The following is a 15000-nucleotide window of genomic DNA, read 5'->3' as shown; positions in this document are numbered from 1 at the left end:
TAAGATAACGTTGCCTTTATGCACACAATATTCCTACATGTATACACATATACGGTCAGATTTCATTCTAACCCTCACAGTGGCAGAAAAAGGTCAATGGTCTTAGATCTGCGATATGCAGCCATCTCCACTGTATCTCAAACCATAAGCCCTTGCCTAGCCCTGTGATGTATCCCATTCTGTTCCCCATGATATTAACTGCTAAAACAGTGCTACTATTAGCTGTGACTCCTCTCTGTCAGACCTGGCCACGTTCTAGACTAGCCCTCCTGTGGTTGCATCTGTTGTATCCCATTATGTGGTGTTGCACTTCATTCTTTCCCCCCTGTTGGATCCGGTTGCCCTTAAATGGCTATTGAACAGTGCTAATGTTAGCTGTGGTCTGTGATCTGTGTCCTCAGGAGGAGTGTCAGAACTACATCCGTGTCCTGCTGGTCAACGGGGACAGGCTGTTTACCTGTGGAACCAACGCCTTCACCCCCATCTGCACCAACCGTACAGTAAGGACCGATCATGATCATGATTGACTGATCCCTCTTCTTTTCACTTCTTTTCTCTTGTCATCTTTTCTCTTCTCTTCTCTTCTCTCCTGTTCTCTTCTCTTCTCATTTTTTGTCTCATTCATTTCCTCTCCTCTTTTGCTCTTCAAATCTTCCCTCATTATCTCGTCATCCTTTCTCTTGTCTTCTATTCTATTTTTTCCATTTCATTACGATGTATTCCCTTCCACCTCCAAACCCCTACTCCTCAACTTGTTTTCCCTGATGTAGTGTCTTTGAGTTTGTAGAAAAGTACTATACAAATAAAATGTATGACTATTATTGTTATTATTATTATTATTCCACTATCTGAGTTTACAGTGTTACAGTGAGCCAGCCCTCAGCCGTACTGAATCCTGAGGCTTAACCAGTGGAAAGAGAGTCTGCTGTGTGGTTATATTATTGGGGTTATAGGCAGGGGGAGATCAACTTTGTAATGATATTTGTTTTTCTCCAAAAGCACTGAATTGAAAGGTCACTAGCTCATAACGAATGTTTACTACTGTAGAAAGACAGAAAGTATAAATGTCAAGACATTATTGTGGTAGTATTTCATCAACCTTTGTCATATTTACCCAGAGTGAGTGTTTTAATCCGAGAGATTAGGGGAATGTAACCACAGCCTTCACTCATGGACCGGTTTTACTATCAGTAGTAATGTATGAATAAAGCATGACATGGAATAGAAATATCCTATTAATTCTCTAATCACTGGCTCAACAGGCATGCACTGAAATGAAATGAAGTCATTTGACTATAGGCCTGCTGTAATAGGCCTACTGTGATTTATTCAAACCAGTGCCCGGAGTCTTGAATGCAGGATGATTTCCCCTTTTCTACTGTATCAGGATCTGCTAGTGATTAGAGAATGTAGTCCCCAAGTCATGTTGTAAATGATCATGACGATAATGATAATGAAGATGATGATGATGCTGTTGGTTATAATGATGATGATTGCAACAATGACAGGGGGCTAATTTTGACCAAATATCCCATTTACTGCTCTCAAGGCTATGAATTATTGAATCACACCAAACACCTTTACCTTCAGGCTGTTTGGTTGCATTGACGGAACAGTGTTACCTGGCAACAAATCTGAGAGGATGAGAGTACAACCGATCTAAAACCCCAGGCAGTGATGGGTTGCACTGAAAAAAAAATCCAAAGCACTTTACAGGAGAAAGGTGGCAATCTTCTCATCCACCACTAAGATGTAGCATCTAGCTGCATCCATCAGCACAGCCTAATGAACAGCTATCGGAGGCGTTAAGGTCGAGTCGCCCCAGTCTGTGTCCCACCAGCCCAGCTGCTGTATGTCCCACAGAGACATCTTTCACTCTGCTGCTTTAATATGCATGATGGATGCAGCCTCCCTATCTATTTATTCTATCCCCCTTCCCACTCGTCTTAAAGACCCAATTGATCCAAACACAGCCATCTCAACGCAGATTGAGCTCTGTCAATACAAGTCTTTCATCTTAGTCCAAAGCCCAGAGACAGAGGCACTCTGTTTGGTCGTGCCGGAGTGGAGGTAGCTAGAGTGAACAGAACCATTGATCCAAATCGACCCACTCCAAAAAGAACCTGGCCAAAGTAGCCTCCTCCTCAAATCGGCACTTTGAATGGACCCTATATCCCACGAAGGAAGTGGAGAGTGTACCTCTCATTCAGAGACCTGGAACTCAGTCCATTGAGGATAACCATCACCGTGTCAGTGTTGTGGCTGTGAGATTGTTCTTGAGCTGGTACTTGAGCTGCACATTGTGGCCAAAAGATATGGGTGTTTTGGCCACAATGTACAGAATGTGGTTTTAAGAAGACACACCTGCATGGTAGAATGAAAACGGTCTCAGAATAAACCCTTGTGAAACCCCTATTGAGCAGTCTGCAAGTGTCGACAGTTCAGTAGAAAGTTTTACATTGGAAAAAGCAAACCATTATAATAATGATACTATAATTAGTTTAGTGATGCAAATCACTTTGAATAAACTGAGAAAATCATTTGAGATCTACCTCCCAGCTCTGACTGAATGTAAGGAAGGTAGTAATCTTGCCCCTCAGCATTTCTTTTCCCTTTTCAACTTCTCCATCATGAGTTATAATTAAATATTGGCAAAGAAGTACACATTCCACTTCTTAAACATTTTCAAAGCTGCCTCTGTGTATACTGCGTTTTTATTGGGAACAAGTGCACTGTCTCCTGGCCAAGTATGGGTCATGCTGTAAAATATTTTTAAATGCAGGGAGCCGGATTTGGCCTCCATTTCAAAGGCAAAAACTAAAGGACTGTGCCTCGCATAGAGCTGCTCATGAAAACAGCGAAGCCCTCACTGATGTGGTTGAATAATGGTTTATCCAGGAGAACAGATGGACGTCCACTAGAGTCATTATGGACCCAGCCCGCATAGCATTAGAACTACATGAAGAAGCATTTAGCAGCTTCCCTTGGAAATTCTTGGCGAAGCCGCAAGTTGACTTAGCATTGGTTTGACTGACGCTTAGCATTGGTCTCGAGCCAGATTTATTTTAGATTTGTATTTTCACTCCTCATGGTTTAGCTTATGGTTTTTGGATGGGGAAGGCTCTTCCAAAAAGGTTGTTTTCAGAGATTCTGTGTGTGTGTGTGTGTGCGTGTGTGTGTGTGTGTGTGTGTGTGTGTGTGTGTGTGTGTGTGTGTGTGTGTGTGTGTGTGGGTGTGGGTGTTTGTGTACCATGACATGAACGTAATGAGATGAGGAATTTCTCTGTCTGGGAAATGTGCATATTGGGAGAAGCAAATAAAACATACAGATGTGACTGTGAAACAATCTGGCCCACAGTTTGCATCGTTTAACAGTAAATGCTGCCCCTCGTGACTTTAGAAACACACTTTAACTTTTATTATCATGATCGATTACTGAGTAGAAAATGGAAATCTCACTGGTGGTAAAAATCACCGAGCCCCATGTGATACTCTTAGCTCTTGTCTTGTAGTGTTATTGTTCTGCAGCCATTCATTGCAATTGAGACTAATCAATAATTGCATTGAGATGTACGGATAGGGGAGTTGAGAGCCCTATTATGTGTGTGTGAATATCAATGCATCAAGTGCCTCCTCTGTATCCACCCCTAAATATTTCAGCTGGCTAATCAATCTCTCTCTCTCTCTCTCTCTCCCTCTCTCTCTCTCTCTCTCTCTCTCTCTCTCTCTCTCTCTCTCTCTCTCTCTCTCTCTCTCTCTCTCTTTTTTCCCCTTCCCCTCCCTCTCTCTCTCCCTCTCTCCCCCCCCACCACAGTTGACTAACCTGACAGAGATCCATGATCAGATCAGTGGGATGGCACGGTGTCCCTACAACCCTCTCCACAACTCCACGGCCCTCATCACCTCCAGCGGGGAGCTGTACGCCGCCACCGCCATGGACTTCTCTGGCCGAGACCCCGCCATATACCGCAGTCTGGGGGGGCTGCCGCCTCTCCGTACCGCCCAGTACAACTCCAAATGGCTCAATGGTACAGTAAACACACGCCCTGGGACATGTGGTAAAGTGGGTTGAGCAAAGGGCAGGTGTTAATGGGGTAGTTGGGGTTAATGGGGTAGGTTGGGAGGCTAATGGTGACTGTAGCATGGTGTCGATATTTGAGTTGGGTAGCTGTGGGATAGCTGTGTCAGTGGTCGCTAACATTGATTTCTGCTGTGCATGTCATGTGTGCAATTCTCTGCTAAGGTGAGGAAAATCACTTCCATGCTTGTTTGTTTGGATTCTTTTCTACTTTAAAGTGAATGAACACGGCTGGGGTTAAAATTCACTCACTTGAAAAAAGAAGCCATGCTCAGAGGCGTCTTCTTCTTTGAAGGAGAAGTGACATCGAAGTGATTTTTCAGTTTTGCACTAAAACATCAAATCAATGTCTCTGAGGTCCCAGTTCAAGAGTCCGTCTGGATTCTCTCTGCTGATTGGATAATTTGCTTCAGCTGCTCCCTCTGAGAGAGCAGGTCAATCGCTATCTTGTCAGTGAAGGATTATTATCTTGATTCGCATTAAAGCAAAATTGAAAAAAAAAAAATTAGAAGCCACCACATACATAGAGCGCAGCAACCTTTGAGAAAAAGGTTTAATAACTAATTTTATGCCAAATTGATTATTTTTTTCTCTCTCCCTGTGATGCTGTGCAAAGGTGCAGAGGAGAAGAGGGGTGAGGAGAAAAAAATGCTCTTTCATTTAAAAGTGAATTAAATCACTGTCAGTGAGAATAAAAGCGTGCGGTTTAGATCCAATAATGTCATACATAAAAATTAACACCATAGCAATGAAAACCCTGTGAGGTCGCCAGCTTTAGATGGGGTGATAACTATTACTGTACACCTGTGTTGGTCATTTCTCATCCTAACCTTTACATTTTGGGGGATGACAAATGAGTTTTCCTATTAGAACACAAAGCCATAAATAACAATGCCATCAGTTATTAAGAATAATCACCTACTGGTGTCTACCACAGCCCTATGGACCACTCGTCAATCTGTCATCACTTATGGTTGAATCTCTCTTTCTTTCTCTCTCTCTCTCTATCGCCTCCTCCTCTCTTTATCTATCACTCTCTCCCTCCCATCCTCTTCTGCCATCCTCTCTCTCTTTCTCTCTCTCTCTCTCTCTCTCTCTCTCTCTCTCCTCCTCCTCCTCTCTCTTCATCTATCACTCTCTCCCACCCATCCTCTTCTGTCCTTCTCTCTCTCTCTCTCTCTCTCTCTCTCTCTCTCTCTCTCTCTTATCTCTCTCTCACAGAGCCTAACTTCGTGTCGTCCTATGACATTGGCAATTTTACCTACTTCTTCTTCCGGGAGAACGCTGTCGAGCATGACTGTGGTCGAACCGTGTTCTCACGCGCCGCCCGTGTCTGTAAGAACGATATCGGAGGCCGCTTCCTATTGGAGGACACCTGGACCACCTTCATGAAGGCACGGTTGAACTGTTCTCGACCAGGAGAGATCCCCTTCAACTACAATGAGCTGCAGGGTACCTTCTACCTGCCTGAGCTGGAACTGCTCTATGGAATCTTTACTACGAATGTGTGAGTGTGAGATACACACACACACACATGCACGCACGCATGCACATACACACACAAACCCCCCCACACACACACACACACACAAACCCACACACACAAACCCCCCCCCACACACAAACTCATACACTCTCTCAAACACATTATAAGTACTCAAACCCACACTCAAAAACAAACTTTCTCTCTTTCTTTATCTCTCTCACCCACACACTGACACACACACACACACACACACACACACACACACACATGCACACACACTACAAAGCAACTCGTCCATCCCTCCCATTGTTGAATCTTAAAAATCGTTTCTTCATGGTCAATGCCTTTACATTGTTGAAAAAATATTTTCTGAAGGGTCATGAAATCACATGTCCCTCCGGGCACAGCATCTAATGAACAGCCACAATAGATTATCATTCACACAGTTTTAGCCTCACAGTTTGAGTCTCATTTGTCATTTTCTCATTTTGCGGAGGAGAAACGCTCTTGTTGAAAACGACAGCTGGAAAAGTCAAAGCTATCCATCAGGCCCAATTCAAATGCTTAGTCAGAGAGGCAGAACATCTTAATTGTAGCCTATTGTTGAATTTATAATCCTAGAAAGACTATCACTCACCATGGGATCTGTGACAGAACATGATAGGGCCAGCTGTGGAGGACCATTTAGAACAAAGATACAGTGTCTGCTGTCTGAATTCTGTTTCTCCTCTTCTTGTTGCTCTCTCTTCCTTCCTTCTTTCTCCATCACTTTCTCATTCTCTCGTTCAGGAACAGCATTGCTGCGTCTGCGGTGTGTGCCTTCAATCTCAGCGCCGTCACACAGGTGTTCAGCGGACCCTTTAAGTACCAGGAGAACTCGCGCTCCGCCTGGCTGCCATACCCCAATCCCAACCCTGACTTCCAGGTAATGTCTTATGCAAGAACTCCAAAATGGCCGACTCCTTAGGCTAGCAAAAGCCTACACATGAAAATCCCCTATCCAAATATTAGGATTAGGAATTGCTATCGGTTTTTATTAGAAACTAAAACTGAATCTGAGCCAATAGACAGAGGTAGCATACTTTAATTTATTTGACAGCCTTGACCCTGTGTGACTCTCATGGACAGTTACCTCTAGATGTTATGGCCTATGCTTTTCACAGCTGTTTGTGGTCTCCTGGTTGTTCTTTTAGCAGTGTAAACATGCAAGGTGAAGTTTCATCACCTCCACACTGTCCAATTAACCAAACCACAAAAACAACATAACACTTTTATCTTCTGCCTTTTGAAGTGTGTGTGTGTGTGTGTGTGTGTGTGTGTGTGTGTGTGTGTGTGTGTGTGTGTGTGTGTGTGTGTGTGTGTGTGTGTGTGTGTGTCATTTCTGATGAGAAAAGCCCCAGAGTCCCAGCACACATTCCTCTCTCATTAATTAGTTATCTCTCTCTCTCTCTCTCAATCACCTCTCTCTTCTCATGAACTTATGCTTAACGACCTCTCGTTATAAAACCCAGTGAAGAGAATTTTACAATGGCACCAATGGGCCATTAGAATGGGCCATAGTTCAGTTCTACTGAGTGTTGCTGGTGTTAATAAACCACTCAACTCCCCCATGAATGGCAGTTTATTTTCATACTCCTCTCTAACTCTGTGGGGTTTTCTAACAGAGGGGTTTTGGGGCTCTGTGCTAGAGTGATGACATAGAAGAAATGCTCTATATGTTCTAAGTGCTAGCTCTTCATCTCTTCGATCGTCTTTTAGGAGATAGGAAGTAGGCTAATCCAGGCGGTGGTTTGAATGTGATTTAATTTGTCTTCCAGTGGGGGAGACATATGCGTTGCTACACACATGTTCCCTATCAGAGGCACTCATGTAACTATGAGCCTGGGGGGTACTGTAAATCAGCCAGTTTTACCCTTGATACACACACATAATGGAGATACACATGCAGAAAAATGCAGAAAAACACACAGACAAGTATATTAACACATGATAGCGTGTCTCATATTCATGAGCTTGGACATTGCATTGAAACATTGAAGATTGCATTTCCTATCATCATTTCTCTGGCATTAGTGAAGATTTCTTGAAGCAGTTTGGCACATATACTTGAGTAGTGACAGACTAAATGTAGGCCAATTTTCTGAATGATCCATTGAGCCGTTTTTATTGAAACACATTGTGTGAAAATGTAGTATTTTTTATTGCTAACATTTTTAGTAGTACTTAGCTCGAGTAGTTTTGTGGGACAATAACTAAAACAATCCAACTTTGTTTACAATGAGAGGCCCCTACAAAATGTGGTAGTAACATAAAGCAATGCATCGAAATGTTCAGAAGTTTCAATGTGCAGCAGTCCCTTCTCTCTCTATTGACTTAGATAGACAAATGTAAACTAATTGACGGTGACTGTTGGCAACTATATATTTTCCTCCATGGCTTATGTCCCAATAACAACCATTACGGTGGCAGACACACGTAAGTTGCAACAGCAATCTCCGATGCTAGCTACAGTATCAGTTTAACTAGAAAATGACTGTGAAGCCAAAAAAGAAAAAAAATGTGTTAGCTAGTAAGACATTAATCGGGATAGTATTACAGTGTTGACATGTTAGATATGTATTTTAGTTTTGAGATATTGATATTGTTGTTTTGAGTGAGATGTCTGCCATGTTTTTTGTTTTGAAAAGCTATCTGGTTGGCACAAGATTAATGCATGGTTTGGAAAGCAGTTTTAGCCAATCAGATCACATACAGTGCATTCTGAAAGTATTCAGACCCCTTCACTTTTTCCACATTTTGTTATGTTACAGCCTTATTCTAAAATGGATTCAATTAATTTTTTTCCTCATCAATCTACACACAATACCCCACAATGACAATGAAATAGGTATTTAGAAATGTTTGCTAATTTATTACAAATAAAAAACTGAAATATCACATTTACGTAAGTATTCGGACCCTTTGCTATGACACTCAAAATTTAGCTCAGGTGCATCCTGTTTCCATTGATCATCCTTGAGATGTTTCTACGACTTGATTGGAGTCCACCTGTGGTAAATTCAATTGATTGGAGATGATTTGGAATGGCACACACCTGTCTATATAAGGTCCCACAGTTGACAGTGCATGTCAGAGCAAAAACCAGGCCATGAGGTCAAAGGAATTGTACGTAGACCTCTGAGGCAGGATTGTGTCGAGGCACAGATCTGGAGAAGGGTACAAACAATTTCTGCAGTATTGATGGTCCCCAAGACCACAGTAGCCTCCACCATTCTTAAATGGAAGAAGTTTAGAACCACCAAGGCTCTTCCTAGAGCTGGCCGCCTGGCCAAACTGAGAAATAGGGGGAGAAGGGCCATCGTCAGGGAGGTAATCAAGAACCCAATGGTCACTCTGACAAAGCTCCAGAGTTCCTCTGTGGAGATGGGAGAACCTTCCATAAAGACAACCATCTCTGCAGCACTCCACCAATCAGGCCTTTATGGTAGTGGCCAGACGGAAGCCACTCCTCAGTAAAAAGCTCATGACAGCCTGCTTGGAGTTTGCCAAAAGGCACCTAAAGGACTCTCAGACCATGAGAAACAAGATTCTCTGGTCTGATGGAACCAAGATTTAACTCTTTGGCCTGAATGCCAAGCTTCATGTCTGAAGGAAACCAGGCACCGCTCATCACCTGGCCAATACCATCTCTACGGTGAAGCATGGTGGTGGCAGCATCATGCTGTGGGGATGTTTTTCAACAGCAGGGACTGGGGGACTAGTCAAGATGGAGAGAAAGATGAACGGAGCAAAGTACAGAGAGATCCTTGATGAAAACCTGCTCCAGAGCGCTCAGGACCTCATACTGGGGCGAAGGTTCACCTTCCAACAGGACAACGACCCTAAGCACACAGCCAAGACAACACAGGAGTGGCTTCGGGACAAGTCTCTGAATGTCCTTGAGTGGCCCAGCCAGAGCCCGGACTTAAACCCAATCGAACATCTCTGGAGAGACCTGAAAATACTGACGCTCCCCATCCAACCTGACAGAGTTTGAGAGGATCTGCAGAGAAGAATGGGAGAAACTCCCCAAATACAGGTGTGCCAAGCTTGTAGCGTCATACCCAAGAAGACTGTAATCGCTGCCAAAGGTCCTTCAACAAAGTACTGAGTAAAGGGTCTGAATACTTATGTAAATGTGATATTTCAGTTTTTTATTTTTAATAAATTAGCAAACATTTCTAAAAACCTGTTTTGGCTTTGTCATTATGGGGTATTGTGTGTAGATTGATGAGGGAAAACAATTAATTTCTTCCATTTTAGAAGAAGGCTGTAACATAACAAAATGTGGAAAAAGTGAAGGGGTCTGAATACTTTCCGAATGCACTGTATTAGCATAGCAAACAACATGCCCAGTGCTGAGTGTCGCCTATGTTTTTTGAAGTACACTAGCCCAACAAAGCTATTGTAGCTGGAGTCAAAACTGAGTCTGATGGTTAGATTTAGTCAGATTTTTTTCAGCTTTTGACAACTGTAAATATATAACTTAAAAAGTTGTTTTTTGTATTTATTATGTATACACAGCAACTTACACACACACACACAGACACACACACAGACATACTCACACACACTTTTAGTCAGCATACTTCACACTTCAGGCTCAAAGAGATCGTCAGCATGAAAACCAATTTCTCCTCTTTGGTAAACAGCTGACCATAGCCATGCCCTCTCCAGTGTTAGTCTGGACAGTATACAGTAGGTCTGCTGAGGGCCATTTTTTAGACAGGAGAGTGTGTGAGTGTATGGGGGGGGGGGGTAATCCAGTCATCTCCATCCCCTCTCCGGCTCAGGGGGAATTGCTGCTAGCTGCAGCTCTTCACCGTTGGACCGCAGCACACTTTATCTGGGTTGTGGTGACATCTTCATCAAGCATTTGTCAATGTTGGAGGATTAGATTTATGAGCCCAGGATTTATGGTGGCGCTGCATTGATGTTACATGGCCTGCTCGCATATCAGGCTTTCACACAAACACACACACACACACACGTGCGCGCGCGCGCACACACACACATAAACATGGACCTTTTTCTTTTTGCCACGCCTCTCCACTTGTGCCTGTGAAATCATCACACACACACACACACACACACACACACTGGCCATTGATTGAGTAGTTAATTGTGTGTCAGAAAACCCCCCCTATTCTTTTAAACTGTATGGATTGATCCAGCTGGTGTTTGCTCAGGTCATGAATCATGCCTCTGTGCATTACCAGCTCAGTTCATACCATTAGTATGGGAGTGCTTTCTCTTAATCTGCATACTCTAATTGCTCATTGTAAAAGCCATTCATTGTTTAGCTCCTTGTGTGAAGAGTGACTGATTTAGCCTTTGGAAACCTTCCTCAAAGATCTAAGCACATTAACTTTAGCAAATTTCTCCCACTGACATCAGCGCATGATTGAATAGTTGGAAGTTCATGCATTTCTCTAGAGTCAAAACGTTAACATAATCTGTATGAACATAGAGTAACCATTATGTCTTGTGAGAGTAATCAAGGAGTCATATCCCAGTACAGTAAATGTTTAGTAGCATCCTGCCTGCCATGCGTTGGTGATAGGATGGACAGCTGAGTGTCACTGGGCCTTTGCCAAATGAAATGTCTGTCCCTCACCTTGACTTCACATAGAAAATCACTCACATCAATCACCCACATAGTCAGAGTCACCACAGATCCCTATCACTCCTCACTGCCCCCATCACACACATAGAGAGACCAGACACACACACACACACACACACACACACACAAATAAAGTATATGCACTAGACACACTGGCTACACACACACACACACACACACACACACACACACACACAAATAAAGTATATGCACTAGACACACTGGCTACACACACACACACACACACACACACACACACACACACACACACACACACACACACACACATTCACACACTCAGATACCACATTTCCCTGTCCTTTGGGGGCTTTATTTTCCCATCTCCTGTGGTGCCGAGGGGGCTGATCCGCTCCACATCACACGGAAGCGTTCTATGATTCGGAGCTGTCACCCTGGGAAGGCCGAGGATTGATTTGTATAAAGTGTGTGTGTGTGGTGAAGGGTATCCATCTCTAGCTCCACAGGAGAGCAGCATGCTATCTTAGGCTCAGCTGAGGGGGCTATTTTTTGGAGTGGTTGGACTCTCAGATTAGATGGAATGGAAAAGGAGAAAGAAGACGTGAAGGAGTGTTTTATCAATTGGTCAGTCACCTTGGGGGTCTGTGTGTGTGTGTGTGTGTGTGTGTGTGTGTGTGTGTGTGTGTGTGTGTGTGTGTGTGTGTGTGTGTGTGTGTGTGTGTGTGTGCGCGGTGCATGGCCTTGCTGTGCTGTACTCCCTCTCTGATAGTGTGATAGTGTTTAGAATACTAAAGAGGACCATTGAGTGCTGTAGACTATCATAGAGATTCATAGACTACCATACAAGTACCATAGACTAACAGTGTTAGCCCCCAGCCTTTGTAGTGGCTCGCGTTAATATCTGCCCCCCCCCCCATACCTGTCTCTCTCTCTCCTCCCCCTCTCCCTCTCCCTCCTCCTCTCTCTCTATCTCTCCCTCTCTCCCTCCCCCTCCCTCTCTCTCTCTGTGTAGTGCGGGACCATAGACTACGGCTCCTATGTGAATCTGACAGAGAGGAACCTGCAGGATGCCCAGAAGTTCTTGCTGATGCACGAGGTGGTTCAGCCCGTGGCCCCCGTGCCCTACTTCATGGAGGACAATGTCCGCTTCTCCCACGTGGCTGTGGACGTGGTGCAGGGCAAAGACATGCTCTTCCACATCATCTACCTGGCCACTGGTAAGGCAGTACACACACACACATGCATGCATGCTCGCACAAACACACACGCTCGCAAAAAATACTGTACACATACACACACACACACACACACTTGAACAAAAACACACACGCAATTACACCGAATTATTCACGGAGCACCATGAAATTGCAACCAGTCGCCTGTTAAGGGTAATGAAAAACACACATAGTACAGTGCAGTATGTAGCACATTAAGAACGAAGAGGACAAGCATGGTTGAAACCTCACATACAGTACAATACTAACACCATCATGCTCTCTGTCTGTTTTAGTCTCACTGTTGTTTCAGGATCCCCCCCTCCGCCTCTTCCACATCACTAGCCCCCAGGCTGCCAATGCTAATATAACTCAGCTCTCATTGTTGTCACCCGCCTGTGTGTGATCAATGCAGCTTAAAACAAGAGCCGTCCACATAGAGGGCATTCTGGATGCTAACCAGACGCTAATGAAAACATCTGAAACAATGCCAAGGCCATTAGCGACGGCTAGCACACATACCTAATCACAGGCTATTAGCGCTAAAGTGCACTCCACTGATTGGAGACGTTTTGTGGTACCTGATAGCTTTACTTGAGGGCCAGAAAATGTCTAGGTACTGAAGCACAGTATTTTCTCAAATGCTGTTTATATCCACAGATCTGGCGAGGTTGATTCCCTTTGTGGAACAGCTTTAGAAAGTGACATTGTTTTTGTTAAGTGATTGTAACGTTTTGGTATAGTAAGCGGACCCAGTTGCGGTGCAGATAAAGTCAGGCAGACGAGTAGGTAGCAGTACCAAACAAAAGCATGTTTACTTAATGTGTGACAGTTACACACAGGTGTAGGTGATAAGTCCGTGATTGAGGCGGCACAGTAGACGGCCGGAGGGAGACACCTAGGGACCCAGTCACCTAGTGCGACCCCCATCCGTAACAGTGCACCCCCCCCAACGAACGCTCCTGCCGTTTCATCGTGGCGCCTCAGGGTGGAGGCGACGGAAGGCAGCGATGAGACCCGGGTCCAGGATGTTGCGCCGAGGCATCCAGGTCCTCTCTTCCGGACCATAACCCTCCCAGTCCACAAGAAAGGGATCTGGGTGCACCAGGACAGGTGCTGAGGTGAAGCACCGCTTGAGGTCGGCAAAAGCGTCTTCCGCTTCTGGAGACAAGGAGTAGGGAAAAGGGTTCTTCCAGGTGAGGGCTGTTAGGGGAGCGGACAGAGTAATACAATTCCGGATGAAACGTCTATAAAAATGTGCAAACTCAGGAAGCGTTCCATCTGCTTCACCGAGGAGGGTTGGGGCCAATCCAGCACAGCATGGACCTTGGCGGGGTCCATCTGGAGGTGTCCCTGGGAAACTAAGAAACCCAAGAAAGTGATGGTGTCAGCGTGGAACTCACACTTCTCTGCCTTGACGAAGAGACGATGTGCCAGGAGGCACTGGAGGACTAACCGAATGTGCTGCTCGTGTTGGCCGATGTCCTGGGAAAAGATGAGGATGTCGTCCAAGTAAACAAAGACACAGTGGTTGAGCAGGTCGTGTCGTTCACCAGCGCCTGGAACACTGCGTTCACGAAACCAAAGGGCATGACCAGATATTCATAGTGCCCGTTCTGTGTGTTGAAGGCGGTCTTCCACTCATCCCCCTGCCTGACCTGGATGAGATGGTAGGCGTAAATCTAGCTTGGTTAACACCCACGCCCCCTGCAGGGACTCGAAGGCAGTAGTCATCAGGGAGAGAGGGTAGCGTTCTTTGATGAGGACGTTCTTCAGACCTCTATAGTCAATACAGGGGCACTGTCCTCCATCCTGCGCCACAAAGAAGAACCCCGTGCCAGTGGGGGAAGTGGAGGGACGAATGAGACCGGCAGCAAGGGACTCCTCTATGTATGCCGCTATGGCTAGGGTCTCGGTGCGAGAAAGGGAAAACAGTCTACCCCGTGGGGGCGTGGTACCCGGCAGGAGGTCAATGGCACAGTCATAGGGTCTATGGGGGGGTAATTCCTTGGCCTGCTGCTTGCTGAAAACCTCTCCCAGATTCCAGTAAACCTGGGAAATACGGGAAAGGTCGCGCCCGATCTCTCCCTCCGGGGGGTCCGGTGTCCTGGTGGAGACGGCCGTGAAGGATCTTGGGGAACAGGAACGAGGGGGTTGGCCGTGGCCGTCGCAGGTGTCACCCCAGCAGAGGAGCTGGCCCAATGACCAGTCTATTTGGGGGTTGTGGGTAGACAGCCAGGGGTGGCCAAGGACTAGAGAGCAATCAGGAGAATCGACTATGTGGAACTGGATCAGCTCCCTATGCCCTCTCCCACCTGGAGACGCACCGGGACCGTGCGCCGGGTTGGCAGTGGCCCAGGTCAGGGCTCGATCCATCAGCAGGGTGATGATATAGGCGACCCGGGCTTGCTCGGTGGGGAAGGAGGATGGCTGGAGACTGAAGATCAGGGAGCACTGGGTGAGAAACTCCTGGCACCTCTCAAGTCACCCGTCGTAGTGTTCAGGAGGTGGAAGTCGAAGCTCACGGGGAACCAGAGGAGGCGAAGGAGCCGCTGTGGGAGCCTCTGCCCCGCCATCC

The 15000-nt window shown here is 45.5% G+C and overlaps 1 protein-coding gene across 1 annotated transcript in view; it reads left to right on the top strand.

Annotated features, from left to right (window-relative positions):
- sema5a (sema domain, seven thrombospondin repeats (type 1 and type 1-like), transmembrane domain (TM) and short cytoplasmic domain, (semaphorin) 5A) overlaps nucleotides 1-15000 on the top strand; it is a gene marked incomplete at its 5' end in the record, with an annotated part of 76116 nt that overhangs the window by 22717 nt on the left and 38399 nt on the right. The window contains 5 exons of the mRNA XM_083682383.1: nucleotides 402-500; nucleotides 3815-4028; nucleotides 5300-5585; nucleotides 6354-6489; nucleotides 12221-12425. Of these exons, the coding sequence (XP_083538509.1) occupies nucleotides 402-500; nucleotides 3815-4028; nucleotides 5300-5585; nucleotides 6354-6489; nucleotides 12221-12425 (940 nt within the window). The remainder of the gene's footprint in view (nucleotides 1-401; nucleotides 501-3814; nucleotides 4029-5299; nucleotides 5586-6353; nucleotides 6490-12220; nucleotides 12426-15000) is intronic.

The sequence above is a fragment of the Argentina silus genome (assembly GCF_951799395.1).
Source record: "Argentina silus genome assembly, chromosome: 1".
NCBI lineage: Eukaryota > Metazoa > Chordata > Actinopteri > Argentiniformes > Argentinidae > Argentina > Argentina silus.
The sequence above is the reverse complement of the archived record's forward strand: the minus strand, read 5'-3'. Positions and strand labels throughout refer to the sequence as shown.